This window comes from Muntiacus reevesi, chromosome 4, assembly GCF_963930625.1.
Source record: "Muntiacus reevesi chromosome 4, mMunRee1.1, whole genome shotgun sequence".
Lineage (NCBI taxonomy): Eukaryota > Metazoa > Chordata > Mammalia > Artiodactyla > Cervidae > Muntiacus > Muntiacus reevesi.
The window spans coordinates 163,537,296-163,561,604 of NC_089252.1; the positions used below are offsets into that span (position 1 = coordinate 163,537,296).

At 41.5% G+C, this 24,309-nt stretch overlaps 1 protein-coding gene across 4 annotated transcripts in view; it reads right to left on the reverse strand.

The window, feature by feature from the left end:
- Positions 1-24,309, reverse strand: part of TBC1D30 (TBC1 domain family member 30) — a 104,154-nt gene that overhangs the window by 37,230 nt on the left and 42,615 nt on the right. For 3 of the 4 annotated variants that reach the window (XM_065934706.1, XM_065934705.1, XM_065934704.1), the window contains 4 exons: positions 7,014-7,075; positions 6,412-6,477; positions 1,826-1,951; positions 14-199 (listed from right to left, as the gene is read on the reverse strand). In XM_065934706.1, coding sequence (XP_065790778.1) covers positions 14-199; positions 1,826-1,951; positions 6,412-6,477; positions 7,014-7,075 — 440 coding nt within the window. Of the gene's footprint in view, positions 1-13; positions 200-1,825; positions 1,952-6,411; positions 6,478-7,013; positions 7,076-10,075; positions 10,442-24,309 lie in introns of those variants that run through there. The other variant, XM_065934707.1, reaches the window with a different exon arrangement.

The following is a 24,309-nucleotide window of genomic DNA, read 5'->3' on the forward strand; positions in this document are numbered from 1 at the left end:
GTCTGATACTCACTTTCAGAGCATCGCCTTCATTGCCTTCCACTACTTCCAGAATCAGTGCAGCCAGGATGTTAAAGCCTTGGCAATAGCCGACGTTCTTGTTCCATCGGGCGTAGGCCAGAAGGACGCGCTTCAGCACGACCCTGTCCTGCTCGGCCTCCTGCCCGCAGTACGAGCTGCAGCCCGTGCGGTGAAGATCCTCAAACGAGAGGGAAAACAGTACTTTTAAAATAACTCCTTACGCTCTCTCTAAAAGAAAAAAATACTTTCATTTTTTCTTTGTCTCGGCATTAAGTCAGATTATCAAAATGGATTTTAGTTTTTAAAATATATAAGCAACTTATACACATGGACTAAAGCGTGTATCTTTTAGTTTTCTAATATGCTGAGGCATTTTTGAGGGGAATTTCAGTCAGGCAAATTTTCTACCAAAAGTATTGCCAGAGTTAACACAAAAAGACCCTCAGAATTAACGAATATAACATTAGGCTTTCAAATAAATTGACAGTTTATTTTAATGATACATCTCAAATAAAACAAGTCATTTCAACACATGTATGATAGATGCCGACATTGTTTCTTTCTACCAAAAAAAAGATATATATATATATAAATATTTATCTATCAAAACTCCAAATAGTATTCAGGAGCAAAATGCAACCAGTACCAAAAAAGACACAGAAAAATCATTCTGTCCAATTTGTTTTATAAATATGTATAAAAGGACAGAAACATTTGTTGTGCTTTAATATATAATGAAGGCAATACCTATAATTATCAAACAGAGACTATGATTTTCAGGACATACTCATTTTAGTGACATATTCATTTCAACGAGAAAAAAAGATTCTCTTAATAACATGATTCTTACAAAACATCCATTGCCTTAACTCACCACTTAAATAGAAAGAAAGTATTTCAAATATGGAATACTTCATCTCTAGGGAACACATACTGAAATTCCAAACAAACAGCTCAAATGTGCATAATGCAGGGGCTTTTCAAGCATATTACAGTATAAAATTTCATTTTTTTGAAACTTGTCTGAAACACAACAAGTAAGATCAAAATATAGCTCTTTTTAGTTAGTACTTGCTCCTGAAAAAAAATATTTTCAAATCTGTCAAAACATTAGCCAACTTCTGGTGACCAAACTCTACATGAAACAACTTTCCTTTTAAAACCTCAGCTTAGCATCACAGGTAATGTACTCATATAAAATAAAAAGCATGCCCTAAAGGCTTATGCAAGAGAATAATAATGGAATTAAATCAAATCAATATCCTTGGCTTTTGGTGCCAGGGTCTAATCAACCGTAATAATCCAGGTAGGTGAACCTCAACTGCCTCCACAGCTGGCCTGAACATTCAACCATCTGGTGCAAAGTAAACCCATCAGTCAATTTAACTATCTTCATAAAATGACAGTTAAGAAATTATCAAAATCCTAATAAATGCCCAATTATTCTAATATGAAATAGGCTTAACTAAATTTCTCAGTGACTTTGATGTAAAAATCCAGTTAAAAGCACTGACCCATGCTAAACAAAAAAGGAAATTCAATTTCCTATCATGTAAGCAAAATAAGTTGAATATTAATGTTGAATGGAAGTTGAATGGAAACATTTTCTTCTTACTAGCAACATGCAGATGTACACAGACAAGGGATCGACAAATTCCCCATTTTAAAAAGCTGTTAACTAATGACATTAATAGCAGGAAATACACAGACATTCAAACCATAAGGCTTGATCCTCTGTTCAGGACGCATCTGGTTCTTAGAAATCTTCCAAGTTAAAACAATAAGCCAAACTCAGAGGCATTACCTTAACTATCTGAATTCCCATCGAATCATCATCAGGATTACTCCTCTCATTGAAAGTGAAACGCATGGTTTTGTCCCAGTCAATGGCTATACTGTGCAAATAATGATCTGCCAAGGTCAACCAAACCTAAAATAGTAATAAAGAAGAATGCTAAAGTAAAATGCATAATATCATCTTTCTTTATTAGGCAATACTGATTGCATCCAAGAAGATGAAAACTGTTATTAGAAGAGATATAGCCCACACGTAGAAAACTAAGAACCTCATTGAAAACTCTGCTGCACTAAATTGTACCAATTACAGACTTTTATTTATTCTTTCAATTAATATTTATTGAGTTCCTACTATGTGCCAAGTAACAATCCAGCCATTAAAGATATGGTTAAGAAAACAAAAACATATCAAATTTTATTTCAGTACTAGTAGAATAGCTAGATTATCTTTGCTGTTGTTGTTTAGTTTCTCAGTAACGCTTGACTCTTTTGAAACCCCATAATCTGTAGCCTGCAAGCCTCCTCTGTCCATAGGATTTTCCATGCAAGATTACTGGAGTGGATTCAGTTCAGTTCAGTCACTCAGTCTTGTGTGACTCTTTGTGACCCCATGGACTGCAGCACCCAAGGCCACCCTGTCTATCACCAAATCCTGGAGCTCACTCAAACTCATGTTTGTTGAGTCGGTAATGGCATCCAACTATTTCATCCTCTGTCATCCCCTTCTCCTCCTACCTTCAATCTTTCCCAGCATCAGGATCTTTTCAAATGAGTCAGTTCTTCACATGAGGTGACGCAAGTATTGGAGCTTCTGCATCAGTCCTTCCAAAGAATATTCAGGATGGATTTCCTTTAGGATGGACTGGCTGGATCTCCTTGCAGTCCAAAGGACTCACAAGAGTCTTCTCCAACACCATAGTTCAAAAGCATCAATTCTTCGGCGCTCAGCTTTCTTTATAGCCCAATTCTCACATCCATACATGACTACAGGAAAAACTATAGCTTTGACTAGACGGACCTTTGTTGGCAAAGTAATGTCTCTGCTTTTTAATATGCTGTCTAGGTTGGTCATAGCTTTTCTTCCAAGGAGCAAGCATCTTTTAATTTCATGGCTGCAGTCACCATCTGCAGTGATTTTGGAGCCCCGCAAAATAAAGTCTGTCACTGTTTCCACTGTTTCCCCATCTATTTGCCATGAGGTGATGGAACCAAATGCCATGATCTTAGTTTTCTGATTGTTGAGTTTTAAGCCAACTTCTTCACTCTCCTCTTTCACTTTCATCAAGAGGCTCTTTAGTTCTTCTTCACTTTCTGCCATAGGGTGGTGTCATCTGCATATCTGAGGTTATTGATATTTCAACCGGCAAACTTGATTCCAGCTTGTGCTTCCTCCAGCCCAACATTTCTCATGATGTACTCTGCATATAAGTTAAATAAGCAGGGTGACAATATACAACCTTGATGCTCTCCTTTCCCCATTTGGGACCAGTCTGTTGTTCCATGTCCAGTTCTAACTGTTGCTTCCTGACCTGCATACAGGTTTCTCAAGAGGCAGGTCAGGTGGTCTGGTATTCCCATCTCTTTCAGAATTTTCCACAGTTTGCTGTGATCCACAAAGTCAAAGGCTTTGGCATAGTCAATAAAGCAGATGTTTTTCTGGAATTCTCTTGCTTTTTCAATGATTCAGCAGATGTTGGCAATTTGATCTCTGGTTCCTCTGCCTTTTCTAAAACCAGCTTGTAAAAAAATAAAAAATAAATAAAAAAATGAAACCAGCTTTAACATCTGGAAGTTCACAGTTCCCATACTGTTGAAGCCTGGATTGGAGAATTTTAAGCATTACTTTACCAGCGTGTGAGATGAGTGCAATTGTGTGGTAGTTTGAGCATTCTTTGGCATTGCCTTCTTTGGGATTAGAATGAAACCTGACCTTTTCTGTGGCCACTGCTGAGTTTTCCAAATGTGCTGGTATATTGAGTGGAGCACTTTCACAGCATCATCTTTTAGGATTTGAAATAGCCCAACTGGAATTCCATCACCTCCACTAGCTTTGTTCGTAGTGATGCTTCCTAAGGCCCACTTGACTTCACATTCCAGGATGTCTGGCTCTAGGTGAGTGATCACACCATTGTGATTATCTGGGCCGTGAAGATCTTTTTTGTACAGTTCTTCTGTGTATTCTTGCCACCTCTTCTTATCATTTTCTGCTTCTGTTAGGTCCATACCATTTCTGTCCTTTATTGTGTCCATCTTTGCATGAAAAGTTCCCTTGGTATCTCTATTTTCTTAAAGAGATCTCTAGTCTTTCCCATTCTATTGTTTATTGGAGTGGGTAGCCATTTCCTATTCCAAAGTATCTTACAAGCGTGTTATACTAGGCTCCGGATTACTCTCTACGCTTGGGCAACAGCTCCTTGGTCACCCATGGAGAGAGAGGGAGGTGGAGTGTGTTTTTGTTTGTGTATGTGTCTGCACATACACACACATGTGTGTGCGCTCAGTCATGTCCGACTCTTTGCAGCTCCATGGAGAATGGGCCTGTTTCGCCTCTGCATTTGAACCATCCTTCTCTAACACACACAAGAAAACTGATAGATGGGTTCCCATAAAGAATAATTTTTTAAAGGAATCACTGGATACCTTGACTCCTTTCATGACCTTATCCAGAAAAGTTGCTTCATAATGCCATTTTTCATGTGCACTTTGAAGAACCCTCAATGTTCAAATCCTAGGAGTATTAAGATTAGCTTATAATACAAACAAGTTTATTTACAAAAGAGGTTCACAGGCTTTGAAAGCAAACTTAGGGTTACCGAGGGGGAAATGTGGGGCTTAACATGTACACAGCACTATATATAAAACAGACAAGCAACAAGGGCTTACTACACAGCACAGGGAACTCTGCGCACAGTCTGCGGCGGATCTACATGGAAAGAGAGTCTGCAACGGAACGGATGTGTGTTTATGTACAGCTGAATCCCTTTGCTCTACACATGAAGCTAATACAGCATTGTAAATCAACTATACTCCAATATATAATAAAAATTAAGTTTTAAAAGAGAAAGGGGAATTGTGGTTGCCAAATGGGGCAGGGGCAAGGACGGATAAGAAGTTTGGGATTAGCAGATGCAAACTATTATATGTAGAATGGATAAACAAGGTCCTACTGTGTAGCACAGGGAACTATATTCATTATTCTAGAGAAGGGCAACTCAATATTCCCTGATAAACCATAGTGGAAAAGAATATGAAGAAGAAATATATAACTGAATCACATCACTCTGCTGTACAGTGGAAATTAATACAACATTGTAAATCAACTATACTTCAATAAAAATATTTTAAAGGGGGGAGAAACTAGGTTTACAAATAAATAGCTGACATTTTGGCTATCAACAGGTCAACAACTATCCATAGTCCAGTGTTGACTTTTGAACATAACTGAGAACTAACACTGATTAATATCTCTAGCCAGACCTCTCTCCTAAGCATCACAATCGTATGTGCAAATATACACTCGATATCTTCAATTTAGATATCTAACAGCTATCATAACCTTAACATATCCAAAACCAATCATCTAACCAACCGTCACCCCCAACTACATAGATACACACATACACATGCTTGTCCCCTCTGGGAAAATAGTAACTCTACCCTTTCAGAAGCTCAAGTCAATCCTGAAGTTTTTGATGACATTGCTCTTACACTTTATATTCAATCTGGCAGGAATTCAAGTCAACTCAGCCTTCAAAATACATCTAGAATCTTATCCCTTCTCTCCATCTCCACTACCAAAACCCTGATCCATCTCTTGCCTGAATTACTGCAAGTTTCCCACTGCTCTTTCTCTCTGCTGTTGCCCTTGTCCCACACATTCTCAAGCTAGCAGTCAGAATGGTCCATTTAAAATATAAGTCTACCATGTTATCCCCCAGTTCAAAACTTTCCAGTGCTTTCTCATCTCACACTGGGCAAAAGTCCTCCTACGGCCTGTAAGGTCCCACAAGATCTGCCATTCCCCTAAGGTCACCACGTTACCACTGTGAGCCCCCCACACACACACTGTTTTCCCCTTTGTCCACTGGGCTTCAGCCACCCTGGCCTCTTACTTCTGCTTGGATACTCCTGAGATGCTCCCACCTGAGCGTGTTTTCTGTTTGGAGTCCTTTCCACAAGGCGGCTACATGGCCACCTGCTCACTTCTTTAAGGGCCCTATTCAAATGTTACCTAGCTGTTTAAAATGCTACCTCCTTATCTCCATTTCCCTACACTCTCCTTACTTCTTTCTTTGCTTTATTTTTATGTTTGGCACTTAGCATCATCTGAAATACTTTATATTATATTCATAATAAACTCTACAAGGGTAAAAATTTTGGCCTGTTGGGGTTTTTTCCCACTGCTGTATCCCCAGTACCTACAGAAAGTACCTGGCACAGAATAATCCATAAATACTTATTGAATTAACGAATAATGAAGAGGGACAGATTTCAAATTGCTAAATCTAGAATATTCTTTTTGACATTCCAGACACTTTAAAGAGAGCCAGAGTGATGGTCCCTTTGCATTTTAGTCATACAAATCCTCCTCACCTTTCTCCTCCATTCCTTTGGTATTCCTGTCGATAGTCTGGCCACTGCCTTTAGAGCATCGTACCACTAGAAATAAAGAAGAAACACTATCAAAGTGATAATACTGACCTGGTTAAGCACTTTTCAACCATTTCTCCATCTTGACATTTGTAGAATATGATAATATTTATACAGAACACTGGGGTAAACACTCCGAGCTTCCTTCAGCCAGCTATGTCTGGTCTAAGGGAAATGACTGCCCCAAGCTCCTCCACTGAGGCCCCCTTAACACACCTGTTATCTACTTGCAACCCATGCACACAAGGGTTGGGAAGCTCTGGCTGAGAAATCAAAATGTGTGTTACAGATTCAGAACAACAGCAGTTGGTTTTCAAATTTTTTTCCCACACTTGAACCATTAAAAGAAAGTACAAAATTTTTCACTGCAAGTATAAATCCAGGCCACTTATAGCTTCGCAAGCTATTTCATCCATAATTTTAAAACCTGACTCATCTCATGCATATCCAAGCACATGCTGATCTTCCCGCTTTGAGAATATATCTCAGGGTACCTTGTCGTTGCCCCCAAATAAAGGTATTTTTGAAACTAAAAATAAAATTACCTGCTGAAAGCCATTTTGACCTAAAGATGGCTCAAGAGTGAACTTCAACTTTGTGTCAACTCCTAAAATAAAAAGACATAAATAGCAGTTATCTAGGGAGAAAATACACTATATCAAAAATAAAAGTAAAAATTAACCTTATACTACTGGGTCATCATAAAATTTTTAAAACACTCATTTTTTTACTAGATTACAATCTTGTTAATTGTCAATTTTGTTAAAAGGAAAAGAATATTAATTATTAAAATAGAAAAACATCCTGTGGTAATAAAATGGAACTTATCCATAGAGTGGTGCAAACACAAAAAGTGACACATGGGCTGGCAGTCACACAGACTTCCACTCAGCTTTAGTTCCTACAGTCAAACAAAGTATTTAACCTGAGTTTCAATTCTCCATGCTTAAAATGAGGATAAAGCCTATCTCAGTTAGTTGTTGCAATGATTAACTGTAAATCACTTAGTACAGTATAATTAACATTTATGAAACATGGGAAGAGATTTCTTTACTTACAGAATTTGTTTTTTAGGACAGTTGCATTGGCTAATTCTATTAAGGAAAATTCAGTGAAATATCAAAAGGTATAAAAAATAATGTCATTGCCTTCCCACTTGTGGAATAATCCATATTTTAAAATTGTCATGATAGACTTATTCATTAAAGGTATGTTTGTATATTTAGATTACAAGCTAAGAATAGAACTGAACCCCAGTTGCAAGTTATCTACAACCTTAGATAAACTTCTTTGACTCAAATCTCAAATCTACAGAAGAGAAGCAAATAAAGAGGAAAATGTATAAAGGCTATATGCAATATTCATATTGGACTTTTTTATTATTGAGATGAAATTACATGACAATTTTTATTCCCACTTAAATTACATCAAAAATAATGTAAACAAATCTGAAAATGCTAGGTATTCTTTTTTTATAATTTCAAAATGACATTTTAAGCCCACTTTAAACTTAATAATTCAAGGACCAAGATACACCAAAAATTGTCAGTAGCATTGTTTTACAATTTACAATTGTCATTTATGATGACATTTTTGCTTTTAAGATGTTGAATGGTAGATTAAGCATACTGAAACCTCTCCACAACTTCCACTACTTAGGGAACAATCTTTCTTTAGAATCTGGTATGTAGATAGGAAGATACTTCAGAATTTGTAAAATTATAATGATAAAGTAGATATGTCTTTTTTAAAGCATATATGGAGACAAGAAGCTGAAAAGAGATGTGTCTGATTTACCCAAGCCCATGACAGTATGAAGATGCCCTTCTTGGAGTCCTAGAAGAGTACTGTGTATTCAAGAGTTTGGTCCTAGATTTCTAAAGTCAAGCTTTATAATCAGCGCCCTGATAATTCTTTTCAGAGCTTCCCAGCCAAAAGCATACACGGTTTAGATAGATAAGACTTTCTTCTTTGAAAGTATATTATGTATCTTGATGGATTCTCATTACTCTGAGATGATTTAAATGAAGTCTTGCCTCAGTGTGCACTGATACAACGGGCGATAAGAGTGCCTCCAGCTGGGGCCACGATTTTAAGACAAGATAAAACCTCTTGGTGAGGTTGCTGTCCAGATGCAGGGTGCTGAATGGAAGCGCGTTTTAGTAATGACGTTTGCTTTATAACATAACAAAGACCAGGAAATTCGGTCCCATGCTCTTATCTCAATCGATCTAAAATCCTTGGATTCCCTGCATGTATGACCGAATATGTTCCCTTGACTTTATCAGAAGTACCTGCTGGGCATCGTGCCAATCGCCTTGCTGAGCTGACACCCGGCTGGGGTTAGTCAGAACCACAACTATTTTCTCACGATCAAAAATGAGTCACAGGATTTCACTGGAATTGATCATTCGCCGCCTGCATGCAAAAGCTGAAATCAGGTCATTTCTACCTCTTTTCTTCTAACTGAATAAGGAAGGGGAGAAGGTTTGTGTTTCATCTGTTAATCACTGGATATTCCGGATTCAGGAACACAAAACACTTTTAACGTGGGAAGGAGTTTTTTTTTTCTTTAAGGCTAAAGAAAGACTGTGAATAACTACTATAGTCTCTGTAACTAGACACTTCCTTGGGGAGAAAAACAAAGAAACCACGAGGTTCGGAAAGGCAGTGACGCGTTCCACCCTTTGGGGCTCAGGGCCTTGATTCCCTCTGCAGCCTCGGGATAGCAGGTCCCCCAAGGCGCAAGGAGACGGAGTGGAGGGAGGAGGGGGCTCAGGAGAGGACAAACCCCCTGGAAGCCAGCTGGTGCCACCCTGGGGACAAGTGGGTGCTAAGCACGGGTCCGGGCAAGCCGGCTCCCTCTGCGGCCACTCCTAACCACGAAGCCTTATGCCCAGGGGCCTGAGCACGCTAGGGCTGGGCTCATAAAACCCCCGGGGAGGAATGCCGGGTGATGGAGCAGGCGAGGAGTTCTGCAGCCTGGAGATGCAGGGATGTGTAAACACAGGCTGACAGCAGAAAGGGCCTAGCCTAACACAGGCAGCTCACTCGGTCTTTACCTCCAGAAAGGATCTCTACTTTGCAGGAGTATTTCCTGCCTGCTCTCCACCCGGAGGCTCCTGGTGATATGATCCCGGCACACACGAAGCAGGGACGCTCAAGAAAATGCACTCGATTTTTTTTCCTTCGCGGTCCCTACCTTTCCCTCCGACCCCAAGTATCAAACCTGTGCCTTTCTCCGCCTCCCACACCTCCTTTAAGGTGTGGCTTCTTGTGAGTCCGAAGCACAATTGGTTGCACGGCCTCTCACAGCCCAGGCAGCCGGGCGCACCAGCCGGCAGCTCGGGGAACAAGCCAGGGCTGGACCACTCACGGCCGCGGGGCGGGGGCGCGCGGGCTGCGGGCGGGAGCAGCCTCCTCCGCGCCTAGGGAGGCCGCTGCCCCGGCCAGGCCTGGGGCCTCGCTTTTCCCTCCCAGGCCGACCCGGCCCCGCCTGCGCCCAGCGGCGGGTGCTCCCGGGCCTAGCGGAGTCCCAGCTGCGGCACCAGCGCCGGGGGCGCCACGCGACTCTGCGGTGCTCCCCTCTGCTGCCCCGGGTCCTCACCCGGCTCCAAGGTGCAGAGCAGCCGGGGCGCGGTCCGAGAAATGCAGCTGCGCTTCTTGAGCACATTGCTCAGGATGGTGCCCACGCCGCCGCCGCCGCCGCCGCCGCCGCCCTGCCGCTTCAGGCATCTCCCTCCACGTCTCAGGGAGCCGGTCAGCTTGTCCTGCCGCATCCGAGAGCGCCCTGGGATCCCGCGCTCCGCCGGGGTTCCCGCCGCTCCGCCGCCGTAGCGGCTTGGCGCGCGCCGGGGGCTTGGTGAGATCGCTTAGTCGAGAGTCCCTGGGAAGCAGCGAGAATGCTCGGGGATCGACGGACTCGCGGAGCACCGTGGGCGCCGCCGAGAGTGGGGCGGCCGGCAGGCATCTGCAGTGCGGAGCCAGCCAGGCTGAGGCTTAGAGAGGGCTTGGGGCGGGGAGGAGGGCGGGAGCGATCGAGTGCTGGGAGACGGAGGCGGCGCTCCCGCCCCCAATCCCGGCATCACCACGCGCAGGCGGGGCAGCCTGAGCTCCCCAGCGCCTGGCAGGCTCCCGGCACCTGCGTGCGGGAGCCGCGGAGCACCCCCAGCGCGCGCGGGCGGATGAGCAGCGGCGTCCCGAGACCAGGAGCAGTGACAGAGGTCTCCGTGCTTCTCCCAAGATCTGAGACGCTGGAGGGAGCACTAAAGGGAGCAAATCTCAGGTGCAGAACACCAGCGAGTGGCTGGTGGATGGTGAAACACCAGCTTCATCCCAAATCGTGTTAAATAAACTCTTTCCTGGCATCTTAGAGGGGCATGGGACGCACGTTAGAAGTATTATCATTATTAATAGTATTTATATTATTTATATGTTGTATGTTAATTAAATATATAATATTATAATAATGGCTGTTTCTTTTGGAAGAGTGGAATTAAAAATAAAACTGTTCCACTTAAAAGCACGTTTTTTCTCTCCAGCCAGAGACTTCAGTAATCAGAACTACTAGCGATAATTACTGCTGTTTTTAAGTCATTCATAAACTAGGGCATTCCGACATTCTCCAATGGATATTAATCATAAAGGTGAATGAGTCATAAGAAAGGAAAGGATGTGGAGGGAAATACGAAGATATTTGTATATGTATATTTAGAAAAGGCACAAGAGATGGATTAAAAAAACTAAAGAGTATTTATATGGAAGAGAACAATGTAGAAGAGAAATAGAAAACATATTTCTCTGGATGTACCTTATGTAGTTTGGACTCTGGAATAAGATTAATATTATTAACGTTTATTAATAGCATTATTAGCTCATTATAGTAATAATATTAATAAATCAAACAAAAAGAAAACTCTAAAATTTACAAATGAATAGAAACACATGAACCTAACGCAATATCCTTTTGATGGCAGAACACAGAAAAAAATAAGTTGCTTTTAGAGTATAGTATTATGGTTGTAGAATGATGGTATACCTTTTAAGAGCAAATAGAACTACAAAAAAATCTTAAATGTCATTCTGTAGCATTATTGTTATTAAAAATATTGTTTTTTTTAATTCTTATGTACACTATAGAATAACCTAAATAATGTTAATGTCAAAAGGAACCAAGGTGTTTTCAATGTAACAAAAAATAAAAGTGCGTAATCAGAGAAATTGTTTTTAAATCCTGCAACAGTATATCTTAAATGGAAATAATGTATGAACTCATCTTTTATCTTTTCAAAAATATATACAAAGCCACTGAATAGATTTAGAACTAAGAGCCACCCAGCATCACTGAATAACCCTAGCATCCAGAATTTGGTCTCTAAAACTCCTTCCCCACTAAAAGGAACCAGGGTTCCTTTAGAAACATCTTGATGAACAAAGGAAGAAAGGAGGTGCTTCAAGACTGAGTCATGTCAAAAAGACATGAAAGTCACACCAACAGGATACTGTTGGCCTATTTGGAACATTTTGAGCATCAAAAACAATGGTTGCTAATGGACAGATGAATGGATAAAGAAAGACATGGTATATATACACAGTGGAATACTACTCAGCCATAAGAAAGAAAGAAATAACATTCTTTTACAGCAATATAGATGGACCTAGATATCATCATACTAAGTGAAGAAGGTCAGAAGTGAAGTGAAGTAAGTCGCTCAGTCATGTCCGACTCTTTGTGACCCCATGGACTATACAGTCCATGGAATTCTCCAGGCCAGAATACTGGAGTGGGTAGCCTTTCCCTTCTCCAGGGGATCTTCCCAACCCAGGGGTCAAACCCAGGTCTCCCGCATTGCAGGCAGATTCTTTACCAGCTGGGCCACAAGGGAAGGAAGTCAGAAAAAGACAAATACCATATGGTATCACTAATACGAGGGATCCAAACCACGACACTTATTTACAAAACAGAAACAGACTCACAGATACAGAAAACAGACTTAACAGTTTCCAAAAGAGACGGGGGGTGGAAGAGGGATAAACGGGGAGCTTAGGACTAACAAATACCAACCACTGTATATAAAATAGGTAAACCACAAGGTACATCTGCATAGCACGGGGAACTATATTCAACATTCTATAATAAACTATAATGAAAAACCATATGAAAAGTATATATATGTATGTGTAAGTGAATTACTTTGCTCTACACCAGAAACTAGCACAACACTGTAAATCAACTATGCGTGCTCAGAGCCTCAGTCGTGTCTGACTCCCTGCAACCCCATGGACTGTGGCCTGCCAGGCTCCTCTGTCCATGGGATTCTCCAGGCAAGCATACTGCAGTGGGTTGCCATTTCCTTCTCCAGAGGATCTTCCAAGCCCAGGGACTGAACCTGTGCCTCCTGCACTGCGGGCAAATTCCTTACCACTGAGCCACCGGGGAAGCCCATCTGATGTTGGACGTTAGCCAATTTTTTTACAGGGCAACACAAACCCCTGGGTGAAGATGGTATTGAACACCCATAGTTAAAGGCAGAAAACTGGAAGGAGAAAGAAAATCCAGCTGGGAAGTGGACACTGGGTCTGGCTTTCCAGAAGTCTCATTTGCTCAAACCACAGAGGGTTTATGTCCTCTTTTAACATGAAAGGCTACTCACGCTCAGGTTTTAGCACTGGGCCAGCAGGAAAGACAGCCTCACCAGCCAAGAGGAAGAGAAATGGACGCTGCTCCACAACACTGCCTCCAGCTAGAGGGGAGGACATCGAGGCCCTGCTGACATCCACCACTCAGACCACCCCACACCCTTGGACTCAGACACGCTCACCAAACAAACTTTTGACTGCATTTGGCTCCATGTAGACACTTTGCCACCGAGGAGAGGCCACACTGACCAGTTAACAGCAGTCAATATCCCTGAGTTCACTCAACTCTCAGTGAATTGAAGAAATCATATCTCTAGGCAGCCGAAGCTTGAGTATAGACCTCAGACTGCCAGCTCACCCAGATATGTCATGGCTGACAAAAAGGTTTGCCTCTGAAATTCTTCAGTTACAGCATTTTTCTTACTGTGAGTGACAGGGGCTTGTTTACCTTCAAGATCAAAATCTTACTGCACTTAGATTACAAGGAAAAATTGACTCTAAAAAAAAACTTTCTTGAAAATCTCTCATTCTAAACTACATAGAAGTTGACACACACAAAAAAAATTTAAGAGTTTCTACTATTAAAGCAATACATAATGAAGGAATTAAATAATATTATTTTGTTTACATGGGAGAGGAAAGCCAAGACTGCCAACTTTTGTAGCAAACAGATAATTAAACACTAAAATACAATGCTCTAAAAACAGTCACCACACAACCCTAGCATTATATTTATTGTATGACTCATAGTTTCTTATTCGTGTCTGGAATATTGTTTTCCAAAAGCAAAAGATAAAGATGTCATCTGAAGTCAACTCGTAGAGGAAACAATGCGAGCATGAACTAAGCTGGAGGATCTTAGCTAGTGAGACTTCCACCCAAACCCAACTTACCATCAATCTTCACTAACTGAGTGATTTTTCCTAATCAAATAATATCTGTGAATTCACGTTTGGGCAAATCAGCCTTTGGCATAGTCCAGAGCACTTATGATTTAAGCTGAATTTAGGAAAACTAAAAACGTCACGTTGGATGAGAATCCGTTACTGGCTTGCCAAAGAAAATGAGCGCTTGAGGAAATACTCTGAATGTCTCAGAGTTCAATACCCATAGTACATCCCCAGAGATGCAAGCTCCAGACCAAAACAAGGAAGTAGGGATCATTTAGCAGGTTGTGCATCTCCAGGCCTACATGCTGGCAGTGGAAGCTTTCTTGAGAGCAGATGACTCCTTTAACGGAGAAAGGAGACAAGTTAGCAGGAAAGGCAAGTACAACATTTTTAAGAAATAAAAGCCAAGTCCCCCGGGGCTTCCAGGAGGGAATCAGGTCCGGGGTTTCTGTGATTCCCTAATGCTGCTATTTTTAACAGGTAAATCTTAAAAGATAAAGGGCCTATGTGTTTATCTTTGGGGATTGAACAGAGCAAGTAGTGACAATTACCAAGAGAAAAGGCTCTGAAAACCTGAAGCGGAGAGACAGAAAGCACAGGAGTTGACCCACCCTGGGGAGGTGGCATGAACTCATCCTCCCGGCTTCACTTCTCTCTGGCAGCTGTGCCCAAGCTCACAAGTGTTTGAGAGTTAGAAGAGCTGTACCAGACATCGGGCCCAGTGCTGTCCTCCATCAGGCGGGAGAGTGTGTGTCTCCTGTTGCTGTTCTTTGGTTCCTAAGTTGTGTCTGACCCTTTTGTGACCCCGTGGACTGTAGCCCGCCAGGCATCTCTGACTATGAGATTTCCTAGGTAAGAATACTGGAGTGGGTTGCCCTTTCCTTCTCCAGAGGATCTTCCCGACCCAGGGAGCCAACCCACGTCTCCTGTGTTGCAGGCAGATTCTTTACCACTGAGCCACCTGGGAAGTCTGGTACGTCTTTGCATTTGTGCTAACGAAAAGGGTGGTGGTCTGGCGGCATGGGCTCCCCAGGTGGCGCAGTGGTGAAGAATCCACCTACCAATGCAGGAGATGCAGGCTCGATTCCTAGGTCAGGAAGATCCCCAGGAGTAGGAAATGGCAACCCCCTCCAGTATTTTTACCTGGGAAATCGCATGGACAGAGGAGCCTGGCGGGCTACAGTTCATGGGGTCACAAAGAGTCAGACACTACTGAGCGCGCGCGCGCACATATACACACACAGACATACACACGCTGGTGGCATGAAGGCTCCTCTCTCTGCTCTGCCCACAATTTCTGCAGGTTCATGAGCAACTCCTAACATAGGAAAAGTCGTATCTCCTAAAGGGACAGTAAACTGTGACCAGGCCCATAAGTTCTCTCCTCAGACCTAACTAAAAGTAGGTCCTTAATAAATAGTTCCTTCAACTCATTACCCAGGAAGAAGCCCACACAACCATGAGCTCATGGAGACATCGTCATAACCATTTTCCTTCATGAGCGAGACAGAGAGGAAGGGAAGAACCTTACAATTATCTGACACATCACATGATATACTGGACCATTTTGTTTTCTTCTTGAATGGTTTCTCTTAGTCATAAAACATGTGTGTCTACTTAAATACAGGTATCCTTGAAGACAATTAGGTGTAGCTCTTCTATTTTGTTTATCTCAGAGATAGAATTCTGTTGCACATGGAACAGAGAGGCTTTGCAATTTCAACACCAAATCACACTCAGCACCCTTCTACGTCCCAATGGTCCCTGCTTATGCTTTCTCAGAATCATGCTTTTAATCAGATATTTTCAAAAACAAAACCACACCTAACATCTCCCCCAAGCATGCTCAAATATCTTGGAAGAAGTATTTTAAGGATAACCAGTTTTTTTTGTGTTTTGTTTTGTTTTAATATTTATTCATTTATTTGGCTGCACCAGGTCTTAGTTGCAGCATGTGGGATCTAGTTCCCTGACCAGGGATCAAACCTGGGCCCCCTGCATTGGGAGCTCAGAGTCTTAACCACTGGGCCAGCAGGGAAGTCCCCAAGGATAACCAGTTTTATTTACAAACCAGAAAGTTTCAAATTCAAAACTTATCTAATATAAAAACTTACTTCCTAGCCGGAGTGAAGCCCTATTTCAGAGTATCATCCTGGAAATACACGTAAATCCCTGCAGCCAGGTCCACATAACTTCAGATGCATAGCTAACCCAAGATTTTCTATTTTCTAGAAAAGTATTTTCTTGCCTCAAAAGAATGGGAATTGAGGGACTTCCTCGGTGGTCCAGTGGTTGGGAGTCCACCTGCCAAGGCAGGAGACACGGGTTCGATCCCTGGTCCAGGAGGATCCTGAACGTCATGGAGTGGCTGGGCCTGTGGGCCACAACTACCGAGTCCGTGTGCCGCAGCTACTGAAACCCACGTGCCTAGAGTCCCTGCTCCACAACAGGAGAAGCCACTGCAATGAGAAGCCCATGCTCCGCAACAGAGAGTGGCCCCCACCCACCACACCTAGAGAAAGCCCACGCAGAGCAGTGAAGATCTAGTGCAGTCAAAAATAAATAAATAATTTTTAAAAAACAATCATAACGGAAATTGATTCAACACCACTCAAGGAAGGTTTATGCTGACCATACAAGACATCTTTAATTTCTGTAATTCATTCATTCATTAGTGAAAAGTTATTCCTCAATTGCTGTGGGAAAGGCATGGTGCTACGGCCTCTGGGAAATAAAAGTTTGAATTCAGTATGTTCTCTACTTTCAAGAAGCTTAAATTCACTGAGGGACAGACAAAGCAGGTAGTAACAGGACAGTGTGAAAGGTTCATTTCAAATACTTTGCAAAATAAAATATATTGCTCTTATTTTCGTCAAAGAGTGTTCTGCCTATGTGTTCCCCTAGGAGTTTGATGGTATCCAGTCTCACATTTAGGTCTTCAATCCATTGTATTTTTGTATATGATGTTAGACAATGTATAGGGTGTTTTAATTTCATTTTTTTACATGCCCAGTTTTCCCAGCACCATACTGTTTTGGTTGCTGTAGCCTTATAGTATAGTGCAAAGTCAGGGAGCATGATTATAGCAAATATAATAAATATAAGTGGAATATAACCTTTAAAAATTGTGAACCACTATATTGTACATCTGTAACTTATATAATATTATACATCTCCTATAATTCAATTAAAAATTAATTAATTACTATGCAAGTACTTGGAGGGATACCATTATCTCTACTCCTCCTAAGTATCAAACATATTCCAGTGTTTTCCCAGGGCTTCATTTTATTGAATATTAAATTTCACCTGAAAGCAGGCTAAGAACAAAGCTTATCTCTGCTCTTCTCATAATTGTGATATTCAGCCTTTTATTTGTACATCAAGAGTAGAACTGAGGCCAATCACTTTAGAAGATGAAATCGTGGTTCAACCTGGTCACAACTGACTACTTACCTAAGATTTCCCAACCTTTACACCAAACTATTCTGAGATTCTTTTTGATCCAGTTGAGGGATATGAAAGGAGAGGTTTCCCATACCTATTGATGTGTATTAGTTTGGCTTAGAAATATATGTTCCTAGAGAGGAAAAAAGGAAATAATATGCTTTAAAAACAACATGCTTAACTTTGATGGTAATGCTACAGAGGTAGCAAAAAGAGGAGAGAGAGCTGAATTAATATGAATGTTGACTTAGCTGGCCTGGGAAACTTAGACTTCCCAGCTGGATTCATTCAGAAGAGAAGATACAGAGCATGTGAACAGATGAGGAAACCCATGAAAGCTGCACCCGTAAGGCCTCCAGGAGGCAACGTGGTGGGTCAGAAAGGTCCTGAGGGAGGGGACATATGTATACCTATGGCTGGCTCATGTTGATGTTTGGCAGAAACCAACACAATTCTGTAAAGCAATTAATCCTTCAATTAAAAATCAATAAATTTAATAAAAAATAAAATAAAAAGGAAGATCCTGATGATACAGGAGAGAGACCAAGATTAGAATGCCACTGCCCATACTTACTAGTTCTATGTCCTTGGGCAACTTGCTTAATTTCTGGGTTTCAGTTTCTCCTCTTTGGAATTAACGATACTTAACTCGAGTAATTGTGAGAATGGGGTCGCATAATGAAAGTCAAGACTCTAACACTGGAGTGATGCAAAGCAGTCACTCAACACCTTTGCACTGGGGTGTCCTCAGTGTTTGTTGATAACTATACAAAATAAAGGTTAAATAAAATAGCCCTGTTCACAGTCTACCCAGAAGTCTGTGCAACAGAGGCCCAGGACCTGACCTAAGGGAAAGTCTAGCTGGCTAGAACACCCCCTTGAGGTCTTCACCAGATGCTCCCCTTTAGCGTTCCTACCCTCATACCCTCACTCAGGGGGAGGAATATTGGCTGTATATTCATGTTCACGTCAAAGTGCAAAATCAGAACCGCTAAATGGGGCACACATCACAACTTAAGGACACTCTAACTGTAGTAGATCGTAGCCTCAGGAGACCATAAATGCCCTTTCTTTGGAGTTTCCAGGCAAAGACGGCATGTCCAGCAGTAAGGAGTGCTGTGAAAGGACACTTAAAATGAGATGAGGTTCAACTATTATCACCAGTAAGACAGCTTCCAACACTATGATTCTCTGAGACCAACTGAATGGATATTCAAGTCTATTACTCTCTAAGAATTCCTCCATCCAACATAATTCTGACCAACTGTAATGCTTAGAGCATATAGCTTGGATTATTATAGTTTTAGGTAAACTGACATTTAAGCAAAAAAGAGGCTTAATGAGGCTTCAATCCTCATGAAGGATATTTTTTAAATGTGTCATTATATTCTCTTGACTTAAAAAGAGGAGCCTGAACAAACTGAATTTTTATGTATTTACAAAAAATCTTACATTGTCTTTATATTTTTATTCTCATTGTCTGAGAGTCCAGGACAGGTATTAGAAAGGAACTGAAAATCACATTAGGAATTACATTAAAATGAAAACACATGTCTCCTGAATTATACAGGTGACAGAGACTCGGGGGTAAGAGGAGTTTTATTGTATGTCAGTCAATATAGGACTCAGCATTTTAAAGGGTAACAAGTCTGATGACTGATACTCACTTTTATCTTTACCTCCACAGACACAGGAATTCACCCGTGTCATCTTAAAATAGTCATCTATGTGTTCTACTTTTGCAAGTCAATGTAAAGTTTTGATAACAGAGAAAAACTCTTAAGGAAGCAGACACTTTTACTAAATATACTTCCCAAGTGCTCTTCTCTTCTAGAAGCAATACAGGTGTGGCCTAGGATACTCATGTACTTAATATAGCAGCGCTGGCACCTTTAATTACCACTGCCTTTAGTCCCAGCTTGCCGCAGAGTGTCACATCGCGGTACGCACTCTGGCCTAATGCCAGCATCAATCAGATACACCAGATCCAAAGGAGGGAATAGATTATGTCTAAGTAAAGTTACCTCTGGCTTCTCTAAACTTTAAACCTTCCTAATGCTTGAAAATAAGTACCACAGTCTCTTTTAGGAAAGTTCAAAATGCTTTTCTAACACGAGGCCTAAAACACAGTAAGAACTCAGTAAATTTTTTTAATTGCATCTGTGACACAAAGAATATCAGGTTGGGATCCTGCTGACTGAACATTTTTAAATGGTAACTGCCTATATTTCAGACGCCACACTTCTCCCACCCCCACACCTGATTCATCCAGGCCCTTGAATTATTTACAGGCTTCTCAGTAGATCATAAATTACACTGAGCACAGCGACTAAGACTTCTTCATTGTTGGATCTCTCCCCTCCCCTGCCTGCAGGCAGCATGGGGCTCATGCACATCTGACACTCAGTACAAGACCACGAACAATGAATAACACCATAAACTCATGTCAAGAAGACAGCCAGACATTTTCACTCCTTAAAAAAAAAAAAAAAAAAGCAGGGGTGGAGGACTTTTTATTCAATTACAAGAGAAATAAGCAGATGTGTTTATGAACAGTTATTTTGACTGACATTTATGCCATGTATCCAAAAAAATCCATAATCACTATTCTTAGTCTCCCTGACAAGTTTCCAAAATATATGTGATGCTCAAATATCACATATGTGCTCTACTCATCCCCGGTGGCTCAGATAGTAAAAAATTCTCCTGTAATGCAGAAGACCTGGGTTTGATCCCTGGGTCAGGAAGATCCCCTGGAGAAGGGAATAGCTGCTGCTGCTAAATAGCTACCCACTCCAGTATTTTTGCCTGGAAAATTCCATGGACAGAGGAGCCTGGTGGGCCACAGTCCATGGGGTCTCAAAGAGTCGGACACAACTGAGTGACTTTCACTTTCATCAGGTAACACACTCCTAAATTCTAGCTATAGTGGCAGTCCTCTGTCCATGGGATTCTCCAGGCAAGAATACTAGAGTGGGTTGCCATGCCCTCTTCCAGGGGATCTTCCCAACCCAGGGATCAAACCAAGATCTCCCGCAGTGCAGGTGGATACTTCACCTCCTGAGCTACTGGGGAACCTCCAGGATAGTATAGTAGCTAAAATCAGACTCTGGAACCAGCTACTTGGATCGAAACCTGGCTCCAACATTCAGTAACTACATAAACTTGGGTGGGTTAATTATCTCAATCTCCTCACCCATAAAATGGGAAACAATGTATTTCAAAACAGTTATTCTAAGGATCAAATAATACAAGGAAAGCACTTATGGTACAGTCTGACTCAGAGTAAGTTCTTTATAAATGACTTATTGTATCATTAGCACACAATATTAAAGGCACTTAGAATTTTTTTAAGGAAAGACATCTTGGAAGTTTTTACATCAACATTGTTGGAGAGAACAAATGATGCCTCCTGGTCAGTTGAGTGTCTTTGCTCTTTAATTACGTTACCTTGCATTTGGGTCTAGAGATTTCAGCGCAAAACCAGTCTAAGTGAAAGTGAAAGTCGCTCAGTTGTGTCCAACTCTTTGCAACCCCATGGCTATACAGTCCATGGAATTCTCCAGGCCAGAATACTGGAGTGGGTAGCCTTTCCCTTCTCCAGGGGATCTTCCCAACCCAGGGATCGATCCCAACTTGGAGAGAATTCACTTCAGTGCAAACAAGCTAATCTTCCTCTGCTCTTCATAAATTATATAAAGCCCTAGTATTAATTACCCAAAAGCCTCTTGCCTTGTGAGGAAGAAACCAATCTTCCTCAACAGAGTTTAAATAAGCAATTTTCATCTCAATCTTTCTATTCCTGCAATATCACAGCTTTTAAAATTATGCATGCAGTTATCTAAAATTTGGTTCAATCATTTTGTTTTAAAGGGTTTCCCAAATGTAATCCATCATTCACCAGCAAGTCCTGGCCTTTCAATGTATTTTAATTATTTGCAATATAAATAAGTTGTTTGGTGCATTCTATCCATTCCCACATGTATTGATATCAATTCCTCTAGTTTGGGGCTGCAAATACACCCTAGAAGGGGAAAGAGTTTGTGAAAAAAATCATTTTTGGAGGCTTGTCAGTTTTCGAGGACTAAAGTTTCTAATGGAGATGCACAAAGAGAGAAGGATGGGAGGAGAAAAATAAATAACAACTACCATGTACCAGCTGTCTGCTATGGCTCAGGCACTAGGCTAGCTGCTTTAGTTCTCTTATCTCATTTTAACCCAACAAGGTAAGCACTATTCCCCAAGAAGTGGGGAGTAAAGGGAGAGGATACCCATATGTTATCAGGGTAAAATTTTTTTTTACTAAGCATGAGGGGGAAATGACTAAAAGAAAATAGATTCAACTATAAATAGTTAATTCTGAGTGGTAGGAATATAGGAATTAATTGTATTTTTCCTTATATTTTAAAAATTTTTTTATTCCTGAATGAAGAAAGGAAAAAAGAAGGAACAAATGAAGAGGTTAAACAAGTTTCCCAAGGTCATATGATTAAAAGTGGTGGAGCTGGGGTTTGAACCCAGGTCTACCTCCCTGAAAAGCTATATCAAGCCAATAAAATATAACCAGATAGTTCTGATCTAAGCAGGACCAAAAACACTCTGGAAGTTTTGAAAGGAGACTTGTTCACAGCCTCATTTACGTTACCAAGTGAATGAAACATCCACCATTTCCTTAAACTCCCCATATATTATTTACCTACTAAAACAAACAAGGTACTGGTAGAGATAACAGAGAAGCAGCATCAACAAGGTCCACCTAGCACTGCCAATTAAATAAAAAGATTCCATGATGCCAGAGAAAATGGGTGAAGCTCTTTCGTAAGGATTACTGAAGACCAGCTGTTTCTAAGAGCCCGTGGCGAGATGGGGCTTGATGGAAACCTCACAAGACAATCATCTCTGCATCAACCACCCTATAACTCATCCAGGAAAAATCTGGGCCCCCTTGAAGCTCCCCCCAAGAAACTGCAGATATGATTTGTCTCTGAAAATAATTTGTCAAATGTGAAACAGGAAACAGGCTCAAGAGCTGAGAAAGCAACAAACCAAAGATCCTCTCCATAGAGAGAAAACATCAGATGATGAGGACTTTGGGTATAATTGTTCTTGAATAATTTCTGTGCCATTGTTGTGTTCCCGCTTGTGCAGGGACCAGCTGTCACAATCACTGTGTCCCAAAGTTAGGGTAACATCTGAGATGATTCAAACTAAATTGCCCAGACTTTAAAAACTGTGTTTGAAAACTCTTGCACAATATCACACACAGCAGAAAAAGCTCATTAACCACTCGCTGATGTTGAGGCTTTGATGTAGTGACTCAACGCTTCAGATGCCTCCTTGCTGTATGTCCAACACTTGCATTACAAGATTTGGTGTACAACCGGTCAGAACGGCTGTCATCAAAAAGAACACAAAGAACAAATGCTGGCAGAGACGTGGAGAAAAGGGAACCCTCGTCCACTGTTGGTGGAAATGTAAATTGGTGCAGCCACTATGGAGGATTCGTATGACCCAGCAACTTCTGGGTATATATCTGAAGAAAAACAAAAAACACTAATTCAAAAAGATACATGCACCCCAATAGAAGCAACCTAAGTGTACGTCAACAGATGAATGGGTAAAAAGGATGTGTGCATGTGTACACACACACACACACAATGGAATGATACATGGCCACTAAGAAAGAATGTAATAATGTCATTTGGAGCAACATGCATGAACCTAGAGGGCACTATGCTCTGTGAAATACTGTATGATATCACTTATAGTTAGTTAGTGTTAGTCACTCAGTCATGTCAGACTCTTTGCAACCCCATGGACTATAGCCCACCAGGCTCCTCTGCTCATGGAATTCTCCAGGCGAGAATACTGGAGTGGGTTGTCATTCCCTTCTCCCACGGATCTCCCCAGCCCAGGGATCAAAGCTTGGTCTCCAGCATTGCAGACAGATTTTTTTACCATCTGAGCCACCAGGGAAAGCCATCACTTACATGTGGAACTTAAAAAACACAATGAACTAGTGAATAAAATAAAAAAGAAGCAGACCCACAAATACAGAGAACAAACCAGTGGTGACCTTGGAAGGGGGAGGGGCAATGTAAGAGGGGAGAGGAAAAGAGAAAAAAGGGTTATTATGAGATTTTCAGAAATCACGTGTCTGAACATTTCAAAAACTGTAAAGCACCATAGAATTTAAAGAATCTTTCATTCAATAAAAAAAGTTTTAAAAATAAAAACAAAATTTACTCTATGACTTGATTCAAAATGAACTTGAGCCTAACAGAAATGTTTAGAATGCCTCCGCCATCCCAAATGACGTCATTCTAGATGAGCTGGGAAGGGCGCACAGAAGGGCAGTAGAGGCAGCAAAGTTAACTACAGCTGACTCTCCTGTGAGGGAAAATCTAGGCAAGCCCAGCGATGTATGGGTTTACCGTCTAACCCCTGATCCTCTGGCTTTCTAGCAGCAAGGGCAGTTGAGCCCTAAAATAGATTGTGCGTGTGCTAAATCACTTTAGTCTTGTTTGACTCTTTGCAACCCAGGTGGACTGTAGCCCACCAGGCCCCTCTGTCCATGGGATTCTCCAAGCCAGAATACTGGAGTGGGTCACCATTCACTTCTCCAGGGGATCTTCCCAACCCAGGGATCAAACCTGAATCTCTTACATCTCCTGCATTGGCAGGCTGGCTATTTACCACTAGCACCACCTGGGAAGCCTAAAATAGATTATTGTCAAAGTGTTAGTCGCTCAGTTGTGTCCAGACTGTGTTCAACCCCATGGACTATAGCCTGTCAGGTTCCTGTGCCCATGGGATTCTCCAGGCAAGAATATGGGAGGGGGTTGCCATTTCCTTCTCCAGAGGA